General features: G+C 41.7%; 1 protein-coding gene across 2 annotated transcripts in view; it reads left to right on the forward strand.

Moving 5' to 3' along the window:
- LOC126418936 (TBC1 domain family member whacked) overlaps positions 1-24262 on the forward strand; it is a 93164-nt gene that overhangs the window by 35291 nt on the left and 33611 nt on the right. For both annotated transcript variants that reach the window (XM_050085971.1, XM_050085972.1), the window contains exons 3-4: positions 5493-5592; positions 7736-7950. In XM_050085971.1, the coding sequence (XP_049941928.1) occupies positions 5493-5592; positions 7736-7950 (315 nt within the window). The remainder of the gene's footprint in view (positions 1-5492; positions 5593-7735; positions 7951-24262) is intronic.

Genomic DNA, 24262 nt, shown 5'->3' on the forward strand with positions numbered 1-24262 from the left:
TGGTTGTGATCTTTTTCATGAAGAAGATTTTGGTGTAACAGATGATCGAAGTTACTTTGAAACAGCTCATGGAAAGGGTCCACATGATGGCATCAGTGGAGAACTGAAGAGAGTCATTTTTCGTTCCATACTCCAGAAAAAAATAGTAGTAAATAAGGCAGAAGAATTTGCAACAGCTGCAAAAGATCTTGCCAAAAGTATTATTGTGATTTACGTTCCAGAGTCAAGAATTGAAGCAGTAAAGAAAATGTTGGAAAGCCGATAGAATAACTGTTTGCCTATAAGTGGCCTTCGAAAATATCATTTTGCACAACCCTCTTCTGATAAAAAAAAACCCCTCTTCTGATAAAAAAACATGTCACACTTTTGGAAAATTCTGTTTTTCTGGGCAGCATAGTAGTGGAAGGACCTACAAACTTATTCAGAGTGCAAATGTTTTCAGCAGCAGCTGCAGAACCAAGTAGTTCAAAGCAAGTAACCAATGATTCAGTCTTGTCTAATGGGTCATTTTTACTTTGCAAAGTGTTTAGTGATACAGCTATTGTATACAGGTATGCATGCATTATTCAGAAGTGATGGGAATGAAGTCGACAGACAATACTAAAAACACATTTAAAATTGTCCAGAATTATGTCTTTAATGTTTCTCCTACTGACATTATTTCTGTGTTAAGTGAACCACATATTAATGGTAGTTCTGAAAGACTTACTTATATATTTTCAGATCCTGTTGATGTTTATAAACAATAACTAAATAAAAGTTTTTTTTCCTGTTGGTCTCTTTAAAAAAAAAAAAAAAAAAAAAAAAAAAAAAAAATCTCAGCAACATTACTCATGCTTTCTTGAGCAAGTAATTATGCCTAAGTATATATTTTTTCAATTATTTTGACGTTTATAAACCATTTTCCAGTGTTACTTTATTAAATGTAAAGGGTACTTTCTCAGAACAGTGTTTTAAATTATTTATGTACAAAGTCTATATTTTAACAACAATTTCACTTTCCTACGCTACATAATTTTAATTTCAGTAATAAATTGATATGTAGCATGTATGATAGCATTTATTGTTATAAAATCAATAAATAACAATGTATTTTGTGTTAAAAGTTAAATTTGTATAGCCGGGAAAAAATGTCCTTCCGTAACGTCCTTCTGTAACACTGCAGCTATTCACTTTCTTGGATGCAGGATTTAATCTAAGAGCTAAAAAAATCTATTATGCCCTTATTTATGTACTAAACAGGTGCAGTTAACCAATTAAAAAATTTGCTTAGTGAGACATAAACATCAGAGCAGGAATTAATCTTTATATTCAAGCATCAAAAAAGCTGTGCTTTTTCTTGTCCTTCCATAATGCTCAGTAAAATAATTACTATTTAAAATATGGAAACATAATATTACTATTAAAATGCATAAAAAAATTTCTGTTGCTTGTAACAGTTTGCAGAATATACACTCCTGGAAATGGAAAAAAGAACACATTGACACCGGTGTGTCAGACCCACCATACTTGCTCCGGACACTGCGAGAGGGCTGTACAAGCAATGATCACACGCACGGCACAGCGGACACACCAGGAACCGCGGTGTTGGCCGTCGAATGGCGCTAGCTGCGCAGCATTTGTGCACCGCCGCCGTCAGTGTCAGCCAGTTTGCCGTGGCATACGGAGCTCCATCGCAGTCTTTAACACTGGTAGCATGCCGCGACAGCGTGGACGTGAACCGTATGTGCAGTTGACGGACTTTGAGCGAGGGCGTATAGTGGGCATGCGGGAGGCCGGGTGGACGTACCGCCGAATTGCTCAACACGTGGGGCGTGAGGTCTCCACAGTACATCGATGTTGTCGCCAGTGGTCGGCGGAAGGTGCACGTGCCCGTCGACCTGGGACCGGACCGCAGCGACGCACAGATGCACGCCAAGACCGTAGGATCCTACGCAGTGCCGTAGGGGACAGCACCGCCACTTCCCAGCAAATTAGGGACACTGTTGCTCCTGGGGTATCGGCGAGGACCATTCGCAACCGTCTCCATGAAGCTGGGCTACGGTCCCGCACACCGTTAGGCCGTCTTCCGCTCACGCCCCAGCATCGTGCAGCCCGCCTCCAGTGGTGTCGCGACAGGCGTGAATGGAGGGACGAATGGAGACGTGTCGTCTTCAGCGATGAGAGTCGCTTCTGCCTTGGTGCCAATGATGGTCGTATGCGTGTTTGGCGCCGTGCAGGTGAGCGCCACAGTCAGGACTGCATACGACCGAGGCACACAGGGCCAACACCCGGCATCATGGTGTGGGGAGCGATCTCCTACACTGGCCGTACACCACTGGTGATCGTCGAGGGGACACTGAATAGTGCACGGTACATCCAAACCGTCATCGAACCCATCGTTCTACCATTCCTAGGCCGGCAAGGGAACTTGCTGTTCCAACAGGACAATGCACGTCCGCATGTAGCCCGTGCCACCCAACGTGCTCTAGAAGGTGTAAGTCAACTACCCTGGCCAGCAAGATCTCCGGATCTGTCCCCCATTGAGCATGTTTGGGACTGGATGAAGCGTCGTCTCACGCGGTCTGCACGTCCAGCACGAACGCTGGTCCAACTGAGGCGCCAGGTGGAAATGGCATGGCAAGCCGTTCCACAGGACTACATCCAGCATCTCTACGATCGTCTCCATGGGAGAATAGCAGCCTGCATTGCTGCGAAAGGTGGATATACACTGTACTAGTGCCGACATTGTGCATGCTCTGTTGCCTGTGTCTATGTGCCTGTGGTTCTGTCAGTGTGATCATGTGATGTATCTGACCCCAGGAATGTGTCAATAAAGTTTCCCCTTCCTGGGACAATGAATTCATGGTGTTCTTATTTCAATTTCCAGGAGTGTATGTTGTGCCCTAGTTTTACATTTCTAATGAAAGTTTTTTACCCAGATTTCACAGAAAAGTGTCCTTCCGTAACAAAAAAATAGCATGGCCTGACCCTTATGCAATTGGTATACTTTATTTGATTAGCCTACCAGTTATCGCAGTTGTTAAAAATTGCATTTTTGACTCGTGTATGTAATCTTTTTTCAATAACTTCCAATTGAGTCTCAAAGTTGAAATTTATCCTGAAGTTTGATGTCATGAAGGTCTTTTAACTGTGAAATTTTCAGATTTTTATTTGGTCCTCCAACAAAGATATTGCAGGCCACAAAATGGAAAAATAAAAAAACACAATTTTTAAAATAGTGTATTTTTTTAAGTGTAAGCTGCTCACCATTGATACTCTATAAAAAGTAACTATACTGTACAGTGTAATAGCAGAAAAAATATTAAAGCTGAGAAATTAATCTTTCTTTGGAAAACTACTGTTCAAAAATTGAGTTTTCTTAATTTGTGGCTGATAGCCTTGAACTATTAAAAATATATTAAAGAATACATTCAGCTAAGTGATAATGATGTTAATTTGTAGCCCAGAGTGTGTTGAACTACGAGGGCAGTTCAATAAGTAATGCAACACATTTTCTTTCTCGGCCAATTTTGGTTGAAAAAACTGGAAATTTCTTGTGGAATATTTTCAAACATTCCCGCTTCGTCTCGTATAGTTTCATTGACTTCCGACAGGTGGCAGCGCTGTACGGAGCTGTTAAAATGGCGTCTGTAACGGATGTGCGTTGCAAACAACGGGCAGTGATCGAGTTTCTTTTGGCGGAAAACCAGGGCATCTCAGATATTCATAGGCGCTTGCAGAATGTCTACGGTGATCTGGCAGTGGACAAAAGCACGGTGAGTCGTTGGGCAAAGCGTGTGTCATCATCGCCGCAAGGTCAAGCAAGACTGTCTGATCTCCCGCGTGCGGGCCGGCCATGCACGGCTGTGACTCCTGCAATGGCGGAGCGTGCGAACACACTCGTTCGAGATGATCGACGGATCACCATCAAACAACTCAGTGCTCAACTTGACATCTCTGTTGGTAGTGCTGTCACAATTGTTCACCAGTTGGGATATTCAAAGGTTTGTTCCCACTGGGTCCCTCGTTGTCTAACCGAACACCATAAAGAGCAATGGAGAACCATCTGTGCGGAATTGCTTGCTCGTCATGTGGCTGAGGGTGACAATTTCTTGTCAAAGATTGTTACAGGCGCTGAAACATGGGTTCATCACTTCGAACCTGAAACAAAACGGCAATCAATGGAGTGGCGCCACACCCACTCCCCTACCAAGAAAAAGTTTAAAGCCATACCCTCAGCCGGTAAAGTCATGGTTACAGTCTTCTGGGACGCTGAGGGGGTTATTCTGTTCGATGTCCTTCCCCATGGTCAAACGATCAACTCTGAAGTGTATTGCGCTACTCTTCAGAAATTGAAGAAACGACTTCAGCGTGTTCGTAGGCACAAAAATCTGAACGAACTTCTCCTTCTTCATGACAACGCAAGACCTCACACAAGTCTTCGCACCCGAGAGGAGCTCACAAAACTTCAGTGGACTGTTCTTCCTCATGCACCCTACAGCCCCGATCTCGCACCGTCGGATTTCCATATGTTTGGCCCAATGAAGGACACAATCCGTGGGAGGCACTATGCAGATGATGAAGTTATTGATGCAGTACGACGTTGGTTCCGACATCGACCAGTGGAATGGTACTTTGCAGGCATACAGGCCCTGATTTCAAGGTGGCGTAAGGCCGTAGCATTGAATGGAGATTACGTTGAAAAATAGTGTTGTGTAGCTAAAAGATTGGGGAATAACCTGGTGTATTTCAATGCTGAATAAAACAACCCCTGTTTCAGAAAAAAAAAGTGTTGCATTACTTATTGAACTGCCCTCGTAAATGCATTTTATCTGAAAGGCTTAGGACAATCCAGTACTGAGTAATTGTAAAAAGTGTAGATGCTTGCAAATACGAAAAAATGCGTGTGGCCTGGAACAAATATGGCCGCCATTTCAAAATAATAAACAATAAATTTTTAAAAATATTTTTGTCATTACTAAACATTGGGGAATCCTCCTAGAAAATATAAAATTTTTCTGAAATGGTCAAGTAGCCAGTGCTTGGACCACTTGGTATGGATTGACCCTTAGGGAACCTACTCTCCAAAATGTTTTCTTAAGTAACAATAAGAGAACAATGAAAAAACTGTAATTTAGTAGCATATGTGAAAACATAGCACATTCATTATATACATACATACACCAAAAATGTATTATAGGCCACTGAGGATGCTTAATAAATAAAAGTAAGCGAAATGTGTGTGGCATAAAATCAAATGGCTTTCTGTTTAGATGTATAGACAGATCATACCTTCAAGGTGATGGTGTTGATAACAATTAGCTTTAGTTTTTCTGCGTGTTTCATAAGGGGAAACTTCGTAAAAAAATAACCACAAAAACAGTTTATTCATTGTAGTTGCCTGGTTATGTTGTTTTTAGAATTTTAAACGTGTTATCATATTTGTGTGGAAATTTTAAGTTCTACCACAGAATCCAACTCTTCTTTTAAAAACTATATTTCAATTTCAGGAAATTGACTGTTCCTCCAAGTGTCATACTTCGCCGTGAAAGAAAATGGCTGCGCATGCTCAACAATTGGGAGAAAATGATGAACAAACACTATAGGAAGGTCTGTACTATTACTGCTTTTTTCAGTTTGTGCCAGCTTCTTATACTGCTTCACAATTTGCAAATGTATTAATAACTTTATAACCTATCATCTCATTTAAGATAGTTTCTCAACATCAAATCATGCATCTGTTCTCTATAAGTCACCATACAACCCCACTCCCACTCAACACACACAACTATCATCATTATATTCTATATGAAAATTACGTCATAGTGAGAACGGTTGTTGATGTGCCTCCTTATAAGTCCACCTTAAGCTGTTCCACCATAAGTCATTGTGCAAATTGTATACGGCAGAGAGAGACTATTTCTTGACTCTTGGAACAGTCATTTTTAGAAATTTAAAGTTAAGCCTTTATGTAGTGCACTCCCTCCTTCCTGTAGCATCTTATGCTAGCTACATAAACATGCCAAATTGCACAGTTCTTCTTTCATCCAAATATATACATGTCAAAGATTTAGAAACAGTACTGAAGTATTGATAAGGCAGTTTTGTAAGTGAATCTCATTGGGACGAATTCCATTTCCTTTGGAATTTCCCAATGAATATTCGGTATTTACCTTGCCAGCAACAAATCTTACATGTACTTCCACTTCCACTGTGTACCACTAGATGTTTCGCAGTCGTGACCAGTTCCGGTGATTCATCAGCAATGATTTAACAATTTCAGCAACTGAAAAATGCTTGCAACCTCTTTGCAGTTACATGCCAGTGAACTTCTGATCTGTCCAAATCCTTGCATTGCAAGCTTCGAAAGATGTTCTGAGAGAAAATAAGTCAAATTAAATCTGATAAGTTTTTTTATTCACTGACATTAATGGACATTGTGTATAACAGAAACTAAAATAATTTTCTGTTTTCAGTTTTTCATAATGTACATAAAGAGTTTAATACAACTGGCTAATCATAAAACTGTATTGTTTTCTTTTAATATGAGCAATTTGTATTGTATAAATTGGATCTGAAAAATAAAATATGTAATGAAGGTTATTTGGTATTTAATTGAAACGAAGGTTAGGGGTTGTCTCTTTCATACATGACATCTCAGCTGAAGAGCGAAGCAGCTGTAGCATCTTTTAAAAAATATCCCAGCAATTGCTTATAACTGTTTGAGGAAACAATGTAAACCTTAAATTTTGGATGGGTGCATGATTTGAATACTGTTACTTCCAAATAAAATGTCCCAATTCCCACTGACACTTCAAATAAATAACTTAAAATATATGATGATAGATTGATCGGCAATTTTGGTTTTGACAGACATAATTACAAATAATGGTATATTCTATAGGGACTGCAAAAGAACTATTCATATTCCTTGTATGTATATTTTGCTTCAAACCTTCTTTCTCACCCATTTCCCTACACTTCTGTATGCACATTGGTCAACACAGTGTTTATGAAAAAACAGTGATCATGAATTGAATAGTTGAAAGTTACCAAACTTCTTGTAAGGGTAGTTGTTTGTAAATGGTGTGTTTTGTCAAAATATTATGAGATACAAAATGTGAATGTGGTTTTCTACAGCTACTATAATTGAATGCCCTAGTGGAAATAATGGCCTTACCTCTTTCGAGTACTTTTTTCTGGAATACATAATTACAAGTGATTTTTAAAATATACTTTATAACAACACTTATTTATGAAATTAAGAGTGAATTAGTTCTCAACATGCATGTTACAGAGCATGGAAGCTGGTAATATCGTTTTTATCAGTTTATCCTCCATTCAGAGGCTGTTGCACGCAGCGACTGTTATTTTGATTTGTAAATAATAGATTTCAGCTATCAGTCGTCCTTTGGAATATTTATTGGCAGATCTAGATTTCGGCTAGCAACTAGCCATTCTCAATGCACTATCCTTTCTGGTCAATGCCTGTAATGCCTGTTGGTCTGGCTTTGTACATCACAACTGATAGCTGAAATCTATTATTTACAAATACAATATCATTTTTATTTGCCTTAGTAATCTCACATTATTAACATTTCTTTTTAAATGTTAATATCATTCGTGGAAATCAATGATACATGTTAAAAATAAATATGTAGTATATACATTCAGTAGATGTCTATAGCATAAAGCATTGGTAGCATTGTTACTCATACGTGGAGAAATGATTGCCTAACTACTGCATTTTCAGGTGAGAGAACGCTGTCGCAAAGGTATCCCTCCATCAGTCCGACCACGTGCCTGGCTCTATCTTTGTGGTGGCAAACTAGTTCAAGATCAGTGTCGAGAGCAATATGCAGCCCTCATTAAACAAGAAGGAGATCCTAAGTGGGTTGATGATATACGCAAAGACCTTCATCGGCAGTTTCCATACCATGAGATGTTTGTTGACCAGAATGGACTTGGGTCAGTATATCTATGTCTTTTGTGTTATATTATATAGAACACTGTAACATCTTTGATACATACAAGCACAGTTTATAGGTGTTACACTTGCTGAATATGTCTATTTGCCATGAGCAGTCCTATTTAGGTAAAGAGTTCTCTAATTTGTGTAAATCGATGCCTCTAAATAAACTACATTTCGTTTCAGTAAAGAGAAAACTTCATTCTGAATTTTTCACATCATATTTCACATTCATTGTTGTTATACTATAAGACATTGTGGCTAAGTCCTGTATTATCATGGGGGGGGGGGGGGGGGGCAGTTTTTGTGTAAATCGTGAACATTGCCTCTGTGTGTCATGCTCTATTTGGGAAAACACTGTGAATTACACTGTGCTGCTACTTTCTTTCCAGATGCTGAAAAATATGTAGCTCTTTGGAGTGTTTTGAATTATGATGCTTTGTGTTTTGTTACTTGTGGCTTATACCAGCTTCATCTCTGTGTTACCAACTATTTGTTCATACATTTAACAGCTTGAGGTGGCAGACATTTATCTCAGCAGTTTGTTTGGAATATGAAGTTGTTTTCTGTATGTCACAAAGTTCAAAACTTGCTGTTGTAAGACACTGAAGTATAAGAACTATCTGTACCATTTTTCTTTTCTAGTGAGAGTATTGCTTACAAGCAGCTTGTGAAATTAGAAAGTCTTTGGTAATGGAGACCATGGCTAAAGGTTCTCATTTAACTTACCATGTCAAGTTTCCTCATATCTGCTATTAGGAAGGAGAGTCTGTGTATAACATGAAATTCATCTTGCAGTTTATGTTTATATGATAGTTCTTCCACCATTCTTACTGCTCAAGAATCATCTGACAAAGCATCTAAGAATCTGCATTCAGTCTGAAAATTATTACTATAATCCGTTCACCATAAGAATAACCCCGATGTAAACAAACACAAACGCGATGATGGGTCGAAGCCTTAGCACACGTAAACCAGTGTTGTTACACTGTTGGAAGTAGGTCATAATTATGTATTAGATATCTTATTACTAGGTTACGTTAAATGAAACTTTAAGATATTCAAATTTATTAACAGCCATCAACATTTTTCTTAATCACACTTTAGCTACATAGTTTTTATTTCAAAATTCGTGTACAGTCGCAGCCTGTGCAGCGTTGTGCTCCGATTGTCATGCTGTTAATGCACAGAATAAAAATGCTGAAGCTGCTTTCTGTTCTGTAGTAAAACACGCACGTGGAAAATGGTTAAAAAGTGCCGAGAAATAGGCTGATGTTTTTCATAAATTTACGGAGATAATCGGCTTTTAACTTCTATCAGAGTTGTATCTGATGCAGTTGATTGTATTAAACATGTAGCCCAGTTGGTAGCGTAATGTGATGTAACCAAATGTGATTATTTGTCCATTGGTTCAAATCTCCCCAGTACCATATTTTTATCATTCAATTTGAAGTTCCTACATCTCATTATAAAACTCATAATCATTTTTATGAATAATGCACATCTTGTTTCTAATTACATACTGAATGCAAAATTCCTCTTTCCATTTCAAGTACAAATTCTTAATTATCAATGGTTTATGAAAGACAGTTCATAAAAGTTGTTTAAATTAAGAAAATGTAACAATTTAATTTTTTAAGGCAAAAATCAAAAACCATATTGTCTCTATTTGGACTATGTCCATCGTTTTATACCACAGAGGTAAATAAGTAACGAAGAAACATGAAAAACAATCATTTTCACGGCATCAAGCACATCACACAAATACTGCATTTTTACATTTGCTGCTGTACCATTACAATATGAACCCAACAGAACTGATCTGGAGCCAAGTGGCAGGATTGGCCCGAGAAGTAACAAGACTGTTAAGCTGCTAGACGTACTGGAACTAACACACGCAGCATTTTAACACTTCACTACCAAGCACTGGCAGGATATAGAACAGCTCACGATAAAAGAAGAAGAGAAAAGGCTGCACCTGTTGGCTTTGTGGATTCTGTTGTTGATAGGCTCGTTATCAACGTAGCAGGAGACACTTCCAGAACTGAAATGTATTTGTTGCATTCGGATAAGGGAGGAGCTAAGAGATTAACAGATGACTGACTGTAAGTAATACCTTCAGTGGCTTCAATATTTGATTGTATGGTGAAATCCTTCAATACTCTTACGTTACACACTGCTTATGCAGAAAAATTACGCTGTAGGTAAGTCAGAAATTTTCATCCGTCTTGTTTTTCATTACAATAGTACGTCAGCTAAAAACAATAACATGTTGCGGTTTTCGTCTAGTTGTCTAAGGAGCGTGTTGTGGGAGATTTGCAGTGTATTATTTCATTCTGCTTAAAAATTAAATGACATTCGAAGCTGTATTACTCCTCCGCTTGTCTCTTTTATCATGTGAACTGCAGCTGACCACGTCACTGCAGGCTAGCGTTACCAGCTGACCAACCAGTGCTGTCCAAGTTAAATGTGCTGGTAAAGCTGTTGTCCCGTATTATCGCTAGGTCGATGTGCACGTAACGCACAGCACAAAACATACCCTTATTACTGTACTTGACAGTACTCGAAACAGCTTGGCTGCAGTCCCGCGTGAACCGGAAATCCAATGAGGTTCCAGCAAACGCGGAAGAGCACACAGTGCAATGTTTACATCAGGTTTCTTCTTATGATGAACGGATTATAATAAGCAGGGCTGTTTCCAGTCAACTGTATGTATGTGTATTATGACAGGAGCTTTTTTCTGGATTACATTAATGCAGGATTCTCTCGTGAATGAATATTCCTCTTTTAATGTTTCACAAACTCTAATCTCATGCAGGTCACATGTTTAAATACAGAACACAGATTCGAAAATGCATAATCAATCATATTTTATTCCAGCAAGCCACAACACAAATTTTGCATTGTTGAAACTTTGCATCACAGTGGCATTGTCTGTCTTCTCAAGAAATCAAGTCGGCAAAACCTGGGTTTAATTTGGTCTCCATTCAATGGTTCTCACTCTAATATTCAATAGAAATCTGTTCTGCTTGTCAATTGCTCCATCTAAAATACAAAGGATCGTCAGCTATTACTCATCTGACTTGTGCCATTTTGTCCTCCATGACCTGGTAGAATTTCTGTTGGACACTCTACCACATTTGCAGCTAAGTTAGAGACTGTCTTTAACCATCATATACCATAGATCTCTTGAACACAAAAAGCATGCCCAGTGTTTGGAAGAAAGCACATGTCAGAACGATCTAAAAGAAGGGCAGCAGAAGTGACCCAAAAAATTGCCATTATTGTCTTTGATATCAATTTACAATAGAATTTTATAATATTTTCTGTGCTCAACTGCAATAAGGTATCTCGAACAGAAAGACCTCTGTGCCAACTAGCATTGATTCCAAAAACTTCGATCATGTGAAACCCAACTTGCGCTTTTGTCACATGTCATCCTGAAAACCATGTATCAAGGCGACCAGATGGATTATGTCTTGACTTTCAAAAAGCATTTAACTCAGTACCACACGTATGCTTATTATCATAAGTAGGGTCATATTGAGTATCAAATTAAGTGTGTTACTGGATTGTGAATTACTTGTTAGGGAGGACATAGCACATTATCTGGGATAGAGGGTCATTGCCAGATGTAGATGTAACTTTGGTGGGATCCTTGTTGTCCATGTTGCATATTAATGACCTACAGACAATATTAATAGTAACCTCAGTCCTTTTGAAGGTGAGACAAGGTATCCAGCATCCTGTAGAACCTGGGCATTTTATTGCCTTCTGCTTGGCTCGATACAACACTGTGCTTCACATTCGTCGTCAGCTTAGTGCTGTGTGAGTGCCATGCCTCTGGCGTTTCAGTATCCCTAACTCCGTTCCCTCACTCTGCCCAATGCAGTGCCCAGCCGCCCAACAGGGATGCGGGCAGACAAGCTGAGTTGTGCATAGATTTGTTGTTGTTGACGTGGAACAGCCTGTCACTGAAGCCAGGGCACACTTCCCTGGTTTCTTGTTGTACCCAGTGGTGACCACTGAGGCCTTCATTGGCAGTGCAAAAAAAAAACATAGTTTAGTAGCATCGAACGTATTATGGCATTTCGTCAATAATTCATCAAACAAAATGTATAGGGAAACAGAAATAAACGCTTACTACAACAGCATCTATCTCATGCACAGTGAGAGTTTGATATATTCCTGAAGAACATGATAGCAAACATTTGTGTGTGTGTGTGTGTGTGTGTGTGTGTGTGCGTGCGTGCGTGCGTGCGTGCGTGTGTGTGTGTGGTGTGTGTGAGAGAGAGAGAGAGAGAGTGAGAGAGTGAGTGAGGGGAGGGTGTTTTAGCTATCTTTTTTCCATGTCTGCATGAGATATAAAATGTAACACGGACTCAGAAAATCTCTCTCGCGCACACACACACACACACACACACACACACACACACATGCTTGCGTGCGCACACACACATACAAACAGCACAATTCTTCACTGCTCACAGGGTTTGTGTGGTCACATTTACGACGAACAGCACAATTCTTCACTGCTCACAGGGCACGTGCGGTCACTTTTACGTGGCAGACATAAGTAGGGGGTGTTTGATGTGTGGTTGCTTAAGATTCTGGTGTAAATCAGGCATGAACTACATGTTAATGACACTGCCAGTCTCAGCTAACAATTGCACTCTATCCATTACCGAATGATTTATGTGCTCTGCTTTGCGTTGGAGTTGTGCTTGCTGGTTGTTTCCCTTTTCTTATTTTGAAATGAGTGCAGAGAGCAATCCAGGGTTCGAATATGACTCTCACAACACAGAAGGAATCAGTGATCTATGTCCATTATTACATCGGTTCTGCCTTTCCAGGAGCAGAGAATGTGGATGCAGGCTGCCAGCCCTGTGAAAGGGAGACGTGGCTTGTCCTCCACTCCGCTCTCCTCCCCTCGACAGCTAGAACTTCTCGTTTGTTTTACATTCATGGCCGACTGCCAGAAAAGTGTCTGCTACAACATGAGTGCCAGTGCTGGAAATAATAGAGCATGTATAAATCATTTGAACTTGTAATATGGATTTTGCGAAGCAAATTCAATCAAATTACTGACATTTAATACTAAAGGCACTGTACTCATCTAAAGCAGCGACTCCATGACTTTGTTTGCCTGCGGATTGTGATGACCTCAACCCACAGGAAAAATAATTATCAAAATCTGAACTGTGAAGTCATCCAAGATTCTAGTTGGAAAACCACACTCTTTTCTATACTTCTCAATTGGTCAGGATCCCACTTTGTTTATGAACTGAAAACTCTAATAGTCACAAGAAACTGCTCTGAAATTAACCTGAACCGACAAAATTGTGTATATATTCTCTGAAACTTCAAAGACATCTAAGACAATATCTGAAAGGAATTAGAAAAAGTGCCAAAATTTCGTGAATCACACACAATACTGTTAATAATCACATGAACACTGGGGGGTTTCACCATACATATACCCACTTTTGAGTATAATCAGTGTCTCTTAATACTACGACTCGTAGCAATACAATATCAAAAACTTTTTATTACTGGGTAAACAGTCCCTACGTAATTTGACAGCTGACATTTATAATTCCCGCTCGCGTCAGGAAAAGCACCAATACGGGAGTAGCAGCTTTTACGTTATTGGTCAGAACGCAAGCAATTATGGCAGTCTCCGTAATTTTCCCGCGAAGCCACATTTCGCGACAAAATACTCTTATTAGTCACTATCATATAACTAGTCTAATAAAACTACATAAAATAACTACAATAATTTTGACATGCAAGGAGAATTAGTCCTAATGAGAGGAAGAAGTTTATGTTTACTGGTGTTTCAACAATGACTACCAGGCAACTTTTAATTCACTGATTGTAATTTTATTTTTGTTAGCAGAAAGCAAACATAAACTAAACAAAGAATTTATTTTAATAGAGTCTGTAATTCTTATACTTTTAATAGAGAAATAAAGTTTCTAGGTCAGGGGATAGTGTTCGGCGAAATCTCTTAACTTTTTGTTGCATACAAAGCGTTGCATTGAGCAGCACGATGTCGGCGCATTACAATGATGAGAGCAGGATACAGACAGTTCCGCTGGTGAATCTTCTCCGGCGAAACGCAAATAAAGTTCTGGCACAGCTGTATCATTAACCCCGTGGTGATTAACAAACCACAAGACACCAGTATACGAACATTGTTGACATGTCCTCTCTTTCAAAGTACATGACGTAGACATCGCTTGTTTTTACACTTTATGCACTGTCCGCGTTGCTATCGTCCATAATTACAAAGTTCGTCACATTCATATAGTCATAGCCACAAATACACAGTTCATAGAATTGTTGTTGTATGGTAAACGAAATCACACCGTAAACAATGTCCACTCTGTTCTCGCATTTCAAACTTCGACGACGTCACTGAAAATCATTTATATTGCACAGTTAATTAAAGTCTTCACTTTCACGGCTTGATAGAATGTGATATACAACAGTTCCACCACCCAAAACCAATACCAGCAAAGTTCATTTGAATAAAAGCACAGTTCGTGTCGGCCACAACAAAGTAATGTTAGCGGCACTTTCACAGTCCGGTTTATTTGCCCTTAAAGTTTGCTGGCGATGGCATTACATACCGCAGTGGTAAAGAGAATTAACAATCTGATAGTTCAGTATCATTGTCCATACAATTACGTATGCTTTTCATGAACCACAGTACTATTTTTCCCGCGCACGCTTCAGACACACCATCCACCATCCCTTCTACTACACAACCACCTTTCGACTCGATATCACTATCGCTGTCCCCTGTCTATAGATGTTATATCATTATTGTAAATTACATAAATCTTTTTAAATTGTTATTGTCTGCATTTTTCACCATTAATAATGTTCCAAAAGAGAACTTTACAAACTTTACCACAGGTATAAAGTGAGAAACATACTTATCCATTGGTAAACGAAATAATCACAATTACATCTTTACATTTAAAAACCACAGTAGAATGTTACATAATCGCAATTAAAAATGTCCATATGAACAAAAGAAAAAGAATAGAAATCTAAAGAAAATCACGAAAAAAATTGTATGTGCGTAATTAGCAATGACTTCACAGGATCCAAGGGTTAGAATAGGCCCGAGGTATTCCTGCCTGTCGTAAGAGGCAACTAAAAGGAGTGTCTCACGTTTTGGCCTTTATGTGATGGTCCCCTGTAGAGTTTGACCTACATTTTCTAAATTTTCCCGAAGAGCGAGCCAATTGGGGAAGTGCACCTTACACGGTGCATCGTGGTCATCATGCATTGAGATATTTAGCCCACTTTCTCGTCGTGGCATTGCAGTCCTGCTCATTCTCCATCTCTTGGGTGAGGAGACACCTTCCTGGGTGTGTTTACCTCCACCCTCTGTGCAATGTCATTTTCTGCGCCGACGATCACCATGGAATTCTTCGCACCTCGTATCCGGCAGGGTAGCCAGTCTGTTGTGATGGGGCCGCCATGTACCCTGTTGGTTGTAGCCCCCTGTTTACACAGTGATCGCTCTGCTTATGCCTTCACTGTTAACTCCCCACGTATGCCAAGGAGTAGATGCCTGTCTTCCTGGGGCACCGGGACTCTCGGCAATGGCCATCCTGCCAGGTGGCCCTTGCTGAGGCTGGAAGCGCTCCTTTGGTGAGGTCCCCTGTTCAGAATGGGTGGCATCAGGGTGGATGACACGCCATGAAGCGTAGTATGTCATCTCTTGCTGGTGGTCCTACACCAGCAGTCTCTAAGCGGTCAAAGTCTAACTTCAGTATTAAGAAATACGACCCCAAATTGTATCCCTCCCCGGCCACACCATGGGAGGAACGCCAGGCTAAGGATGGCAGTGAAGCTTATTTGCCCCGGTACCTCGTTTATACGAAAGTTGATGGGGAATCTTTCATGCCAATGAACCTTCCGATTTTTGTAGAGCATTTAGAGGGCAAGTTTGGGGAGGTGGAGGGCTTGTCCAAAATGCGATCAGGATGTCTTCATAAAAACAGCATCCTCTGCCCAGTCAAGGGCATTACTCACTTGTGAAAAGTTGGGGGATGTATCTGTTACCATTTACGCCCTATAAGAGCTTAAATATGGTCAAGGGTATTATATCCCACAGGGACCTTCTTTTGCAGTCTGACGACGAGCTGCACGCCAATTTAGAGTGGCGAGGTGTTCATTTCATGCGGCGCACCCATCAGGGTCTGAGGGATAATCTGGTAGCCACCGGTGCCTTCGTCTTGGCCTTTGAGGGTACTCGAGAAGGTCCGGGTGATGGTCTACTGCTGTGATGTCAAGCCAAATATCCCTCCCCCATTGCGGTGCTTTAAGTGCTGGAAGTTCGGCCATATGTCTTCCCGCTGTACTTCCACCATCACATAGCGAGATACTCCATGTGCCCCGCCTCTCATCTATGTCATCTGCGGAGAGCATCATTCACCTTGCTCACCAGACTGCAGGATCTTACAGAAAGAGAGGAAAATCATGGAATACAAGACCTTGGACCAACTGACCTACACTGAGGGAAAGCAAAAATATGAGAGGCTACATCCTGTGCATACGACATCCACTTACGCTGCAGATATGACAGCGATTCTAACATCTTCTGCCCCACCGCGCACAGTTGGCTCTGAGCTGTCAGACTCCACCTGCCCCCTTGATGGTGGGGGCACTTCCCTCTCTGTTGCTCCTGCACCACCTACTCCAGGGCAACCCCCCCCCCCCCCCCCCCCCTCCAACCATTGTGACATCAGTCCCCACTTCTGTCAGAGAAGCAAAAATCTTCAGCTCCTCTCGTTAGGAAGGGTTCCCTTGGATAACGCCCTTCCAAACGTTCCTACCAGTGGCAAAGCTGACACCCGCCTGTGGCCGAAGCAACCACAGGTAGCTGGTCGAAGGGCTTCACGTTCCTTCTCCGTCCCTGAGACTGACTCAGGGAAGCCCTTCCAGCCAGTACAGCCAAAGGTGCAGCGAGAGAAACCAAAAAGAATAAAAACCCCAAAAACCCAGACTTTGCAGTGACACGCATACCACCGCTACCTACAAGCTCTGTGTCTGTGGATGAAGTGGAGATTCTTTCGTCCGCTGAGGACCTAGATCTCTCTGGGCCCTCAGACACAAATGGATTTCAATCACACAGGTACTCATCCAGTGGCAGCAGGTGACCCTGAGGAGTAGACAGCCTCAATGAGTGTTTCATGCCTTCCCAATCTCGCGAGCACGTCATACTCCAGTGGAATTGCGGCAGTTTTTTCCACCACCTGGCTGAGCTACAGCAACTCTTCAGCTTTACACCTTTCTGCATTGCCCTCCAGGAAACCTGGTTCCCTGCAATGTGGACCCCTGCCCTCCATGGCTATAGGGGATATTACAAGAACCATAGTGAGGGTAAAAATCGTAGGGGGAGACCAAGAGATGAATACACTAAGCAGATTCAGAAGGATGTAGGTTGCAGTAGGTACTGGGAGATGAAAAAGCTTGCACAGGATAGAGTAGCATGGAGAGCTGCATCAAACCAGTCTCAGGACTGAAGACCACAACAACAACAACAGTGAATACAGTAGTGTCAGGTGGAGTTTGCGTCTCTTTCCTGAACTCTGTTTGTAGTGAACCTGTGCCCATTCAAACTCCTCTTGAAGCTGTGGCTGTCAGGATAAGGACGACGCAGGAAATAACTGTCTGCAACGTATATCTTCCTCCACATGGAGCAGTACCCCTGAATGCAGTGGCTGCAGTGATTGATCAACTCCCTACACCTTTCCTACTGTTGGGAGATTTTAAAGCCTATAACCCCTTGTGGGGCGGCACCGTGCTTCCTGGCCGAGGTAGAGATGTCGAATTTTTACTGTCTCAGTTCGCCCTCTGCATCTTAAATACTGGGCCCCCCACACATTTCAGTGTGGCTCACGGCACTTACTCGGCCATTGGTTTATCCCTCTGCAGCCCAGGATTTCTCCCATCTTTCAGAGGAGAGCACATGATGACCTGTGTGGTAGTGACCACTTCCCCATCTTCCTGTCACTCCCCTGGCGTCGTGCCCATGGACGCCTACCCAGATGGGGTTTCAACAAGGCAGACTGGGAAGCCTTCACTCTGCTGTCACCGTTGGATCTCTCCCACATGGTGCCATCGATGTTGTGGTTGAGCAGGTCACTACAACCATCGTTTCTGTGGCGGAAAACGCGATCCCTTGTTCTTTAGGCTGCCCACGGTGAAAGTCAGTACCGTGGTGGTCACTGGATGTCACTGAGGCAATTGGGGAGCTTCAGCGACATAAGCGGCACCCTTCCCTAGAGCACCTAATAGCCTTTAAACGGCTCCATGCCCACGTTCGCCAGCTTATAAAAAGATGGAAACAGGAGTGTTGGGAGAGATAAGTCTCAACCACTGGGTGCCATACGTTACCTTCCCAAGTCTGGACGAACATCAGACGTGCTTTTGGATACCAGAACTCAACAGGTGTCACTGGCATTAACATCAATGGCGTGTTATCTACAGATGCAAATGCGATTGCTGAGCACTATGCTCGAACCTCTGCGTCGGAGAATTAACCTCCAGCCTTTCACACCCTTAAATGGCAGATTGAAAGGAAAGTCCTCTCGTTCATCACACACCACAGTGAATCCTATAATGCCCCATTTACAGAGTGGGAGCTCCTCAGTGCCCTTGCACATTGCCCCGACACAGCTCCTGGGCCGGTTCGGATCCGTAGTCAGATGATTAAACATCTCTCGTCTGACTGCAAGTGACATCTCATCCTCTTCAACCAGATCATGTGCGATGGCATCTTTCCATCGCAATGGCAGGAGAACATCATCATTCCAGTGCTAGAACCCAGTAAAAATCCACTTGATGTGGATAGCTATCGGCCCATCAGCCTCACCAACGTTATCTGTAAGCTTCTGGAACGTACTGGAGTTGCTGAGCAGCACCTACAGGGAGCCATCCACAAGGTGCAGTCATGGGCTCTAGCCCACAGCTTCCAGTTTTCGGCCACGAAGTCGTGTGTTATGCACTTCTGTCAGTGTCGTACCATTCATGGAACCAGAACTTTACCTTAATGACAATCCACTCACTGTAGTGGATACATATCAATTCTTAGGATTGGTTTTTGATGGGATTGACTTGGCTTCCTCACCTTCGTAAGCTTAAGCGGAAGTGTTGACAGCACCTCAATGCCCTCAGCTGCCTGAGCAACACCAACTGGGGTGCAGATCGCTCTACACTGCTGCAGCTCTAGACAGCCCTTGTTCAATCCTACCTTGACTAAGGGAGTGTGGTTTATGGTTCAGCGGGGGCCTCAGCGTTGTGTTTACTTGACCCAGTGCACCACTGTGGCGTTTCACTAGTGACGGGAGCTTTTAGGATGTGTCCAGTGACCAGCTTCCTGTTAGAGGCTGGAGTCCCTCCATTGAAGGTTATGTATCCACAACTGCTCGCCAGTTACATTGCACACATTCGTAGTTCTGCGTATCCAAATTACTGTCTCCTTTTCCCAACCACGATGGTTCATCTCCCGCATCGACGGCCCAGGTCAGGGCAAAACTGGAGTCCTTACCTTTACCACCTATACGTGATGTCCATGGAAGTACACCTCCATGGTGTATACCTAGGCCGTGTTTTTACCTGGACCCTTCACATGGCCCTAATGACTCAGTCAACCCCGCGCTTCTCCGCTACCACTTCCACTCAATTCTTGACATTTACCAAGGTCAGAAAGTGGTTTACACTGATGACTCGATGGTTGATGGTCGTTTCAACTTTGCGTATGTCCATGGAGGACGTATTGAACAGCATTCCTTGCCCAATGGCTGAAGTATTTTCACTGCAGAGCTGGTGGCTATATCTCACGCTCTTGAGCACATCCGTTCATGCCCTGCGGAGTCATTTCTTTTGTGTACTGACTCCTTGAGCAGCATACATGCTATCGACCAGTGCTACCCTCGTCGTCCTTTGGTAGTGACCATCCAGGAGTCCATTTATGCCCTGGAACGGACCAGTCGTTTGGTGGTGTTTGTTTGGACCCCAGGCCACGTCGGAATCCCAGGCAACCAGTCTGCCGACAAGGTGGGCAAACAGGCTATACGGAAACCGCTTATGGAGATCGGCATTCGAATAGCTGACCTGCGTTCGTTTTTACATCGCAAGATTTTTCAGCTTTGGGAGACGGAATGGCTTAGTCTCGGCATGCATAACAAACTGTGTGCCATTAAGGAGACTGCGAATGTACGGAAGTCCTCCATGTGAGCCTCTCGCAGGGACTCTGCCGGTTCTGCATTGGCCGTGCTTGGGGATCCACGGCTACCTCCTGCACCGTGAAGACCCGCCTCGGTGCAGCGCCTGGTTGACAGTGGCCCATATTCTGGTGCACTGTCCCACTTTGAGTGCCCTGCGACGAAATCTTGGGTTGCTAATTGTATCTGACATCGCCTCATCGGCTGATTTAGTTTTATGTTTTCTTCATGAGGGTGAGTCTTATCATTTGATCTAAGTTTTAGCACATGTCCTTTGTCCCTCTGTATCCTCCACCCTAGTGCTTTTATGGTGGAGGTTTTAACGTGTTGCAGTGTGGCTGGCTTCTCCTTTTTATTCTTATGGTCAACCCGCCATGGTAATCTCCTTTGTCGTTTTAATATCTTATACCTGTTTCTTTTGTTTTCTTGTCCCCTTTGGTCCATGTTGCCCTTCCATCATTCTTGTGGTTTTTCCTTTCATTCCGTTTTGTGTTGTAAGTCTCGTTTGTTTTATTCTCACCCTTGTGGCATTGTTTTATTCGAAACAAGGGACCAGTGACCTATCAGTTTGGTCCTCCGCCCCCCCCCCCCCCCCCCCCCCCCTCAATCAACCAACCAATCCATGACTTTGGGATAACAGCTTCAAAAGATTTAGTAGGAACTATATTGGAAATTCATTCCTTGTTGGAAATAAATCTGTCACTCTCAAATTGAAATCTTCAGTTTTAGCCTCAAATGACTTTTCACAGGATAGCATCCCTAAGGCACTCAGTCGTTCTTCTTCCATGGTGTTGCACAGGAACATTTTAATTCTCTTGAGCCTTGAAAAGCATCTCTCAGCTTCTAATGTCGAGATAGGCGTCGTTATTAGCAGTTTCAGAATATTTTAACAGTCTCGTCAAATGTGTCACAAAGTTCATCCTCTAGAATGAGTGAAAGAAATGGAACTATGCCAGAAACTGCTCTCAACTCAAGCTAACATAGAAGACTTGAAGCTCACCCCTCTAATTTCTTTTTTCCAGAAATGTATATGTGTATGTAATTTGAAGGAATTTGTGTGGAAAATTTGTGATGTATTTGTCAAACTGATTTACATCAAATAAGTTGGCTGCAGTGAGGTTTCCAGTGAACTGAAAATGTAATATTGTTTCAGAAAGGATGGCAACGCACACTTCCAAAGCATCTCTCTTTTTTATGCCCATCAAAAGTCCGTGGATTCTTGGCAGGCATCATTTCATCATTTTTGAAACTAATATCATTAAGGATTGAGTCAGTGTCATCTCTCTTGTTTTGCATTACCACTTTAAAGTTTTGGGTGTCTTGTTCTGCTTTGGTCAGTTCGGTTATCTTCTTCTGGAGCTGATTAAAAAGTACGTCTGCATGAGGAATTATCTTATAGAAAAATGATAGTCAGAAAATGAATTCGTTATCCTGCAGTCTTTGTATGAACCAACTTTTTCAATATTAGAAGATAGTTTTATGCTCTCAGTTGTTTCAGTGTCTTCCATAACAGCAGTAGTATCTTCCCTGTTTTCAAAAACATCTTTTACCACTACTCAATGGTAATTCCATCTCGTGACACACACACAGGACAAGCTTTTTTGAATAATGCTATGCACACTTTTGATGTTTGTGGCGAGTAAAAGAAAAGAACAAAGAAGTAGCTGAAAGATGTGCAAAAAATATACAGGCTTTGCGATTAACAGAGGCTGCCATAGATATAATAAAGTTGAACTGATGTGCATAACAATGGATGTAGTTTTCATTTGGGTATTTGTCTTTAATTAGTTTCTGGACGAGATTCGACTTGCCACTCCTAATGTTTGCACCATCGTAGCTGTGAGCTATTAGTTTTGCTGAGTCATCGCCAATTAATGATTCAATTTCTTTCACAGTATTCTCAGCTATAGTATGAACATTCTGACTTCCTGGATTAACAAAGTTCCAAAATCTTTCAACAGGTTTCCCCTCAACACTATAACGCAAAACAATAACCAATTGAAATTTGCAAGTCACATCTGTATTTTCATCCGCAATGATTGCAACATAATCGGCACGTTTTATCTCTTTACGAAATTCATCATGGTATACTTCCAACATGCATTGCAGTAGTTCATTTTGAAGAGTGTTAGAAATGCCCTTGAACACTGATGCTTGACTAAGATGAACGTGAAGATCTTTATCCTGTTCCGCACTGAAGTGAATTAGCTCACAGAAAATACCCTTATTTTGGGAGGCATCAGATTCATTGTGGCCCCTGAGAGCCAGTTCCAAAGCACCACAGAATTGAATACATTTTACAGTTGAATTCAATATATCTTTTCTAGAAGTTTGCTGTTGCTGTCAGTTGTCTGTCTATATTGCGAATCTAATTTCTGCTGAACGTTGGTTTTGGCTGGAAATGAAAGAAAAGCACATTATTCATGTGTCACTTTGACATTTCATGTACTTTTATTTTAGACCATATATGCCCAATATCAGTTATTTCAGTCTTACCCCAATGAACATCTCCCCCAAATAACATACAAGGAAAACAGTTTTTCTTTCTTCACAGCCACGAATCCATTTGCTTTTTGGTAAATTTCCAGATTGAACTTATGGCATCGATTTTTTGTTTGCTGCTGCAGATTCAGATTTTTTTCGCTGAGAGTCCTGTCACTAACAAGGGAACCTCCTCATCGCTTCCCCCTCAGATTTAGTTATAAGTTGGCTCAATGGATAGGCCGTGAAAAACTGAACACAGATCAATCGAAAAAACAGGAAGAAGTTGTGTGGAACTATGAAAAAAATAAGCAAAATAGACAAACTGAGTAGTCCATGTGCAAGAAAAAAATTCAGATAAAAACACTAGATAGGCCACTCCCGAATCTGAATCTGCAGCAGCAAACAAAAAATCGATGCCATAAGTTCAATCTGGAAATTTACCAAAAAGCAAATGGATTCGTGGCTGTGAAGAAAGAAAAACTGTTTTCCTTGTATGTTATTTGGGGGAGATGTTCATTGGGGTAAGACTGAAATAACTGATATTGGGCATATATGGTCTAAAATAAAAGTACATGAAATGTCAAAGTGACACATGAATAATGTGCTTTTCTTTCATTTCTAGCCAAGGACAGTGTGAGCTCAGGAGCGCCGTGGTCCTGTGGTTAGCGTGAGCAGCTGCGGCGTGAGAGGTCCTTGGTTCAAGTCTTCCCTCGAGTGAAGAGTTCAATTTTTTATTTTCGGACAATTATTATCTGCCCGTCCGTCTGTCCAATACGAGGTAACTGCGCCGTAGTATTGGGACGCTACACCTAAACAATTAGCACACCCACAAGAAAACCTAATTCAGGCAAGGTAGAAGAACCTTTGTACCCATTCGCCAAGTGTACAAGTTAGGTGGGTCGACAACATATTCCTGTCATGTGACGCACATGCCGTCACCAGTGTCATATAGAATATATCAGACGTGTTTTCCTGTGGAGGAATTGGTTGACCTATGACCTTGCGATCAAATGTTTTCAGTTCCCATTGGAGAGGCACGTCCTTTCGTCTACTAATCGCACGGTTTTGCGGTGCGGTCGCAAAACACAGACACTAAACTTATTGCAGTGAACAGAGACGTCAATGAACGAACGGACGGATCATAACTTTGCGAAAATAAGGAAAGTAAACTTTTCACTCGAGTAAAGACTTAAACCAAAGACCTCTCGTTCCGCAGCTGCTCACGCTAACCACAGGACCACTGCGCTCTTGAGCTCACATTATCCTTGATGTTGCCTATCTTGCGCATGGACTACTCAGTTTGTATATTTTGCTTATTTTTTTCATAGTTCCACACAACTTCTTCCTGTTTTCTCAATTGATCTGTGTTCAGTTTTTCAAGGCCTATCGACTGTGCCAACTTATAACTAAGTCTGAGGGGGTGCGGTGGGGAGGTTCCCTTGTAAGTGACATTTTTAATAACTTGTTTACTTTGTTCACATTTGCTATTTTCACAGTCAACTGAATTTTCCCTTACAGATAACACTGTGCACACAGCTATATACAGTCAATTACATGATCTCACAATAAGAACAAC

Source organism: Schistocerca serialis, chromosome 9, assembly GCF_023864345.2.
Source record: "Schistocerca serialis cubense isolate TAMUIC-IGC-003099 chromosome 9, iqSchSeri2.2, whole genome shotgun sequence".
Lineage (NCBI taxonomy): Eukaryota > Metazoa > Arthropoda > Insecta > Orthoptera > Acrididae > Schistocerca > Schistocerca serialis.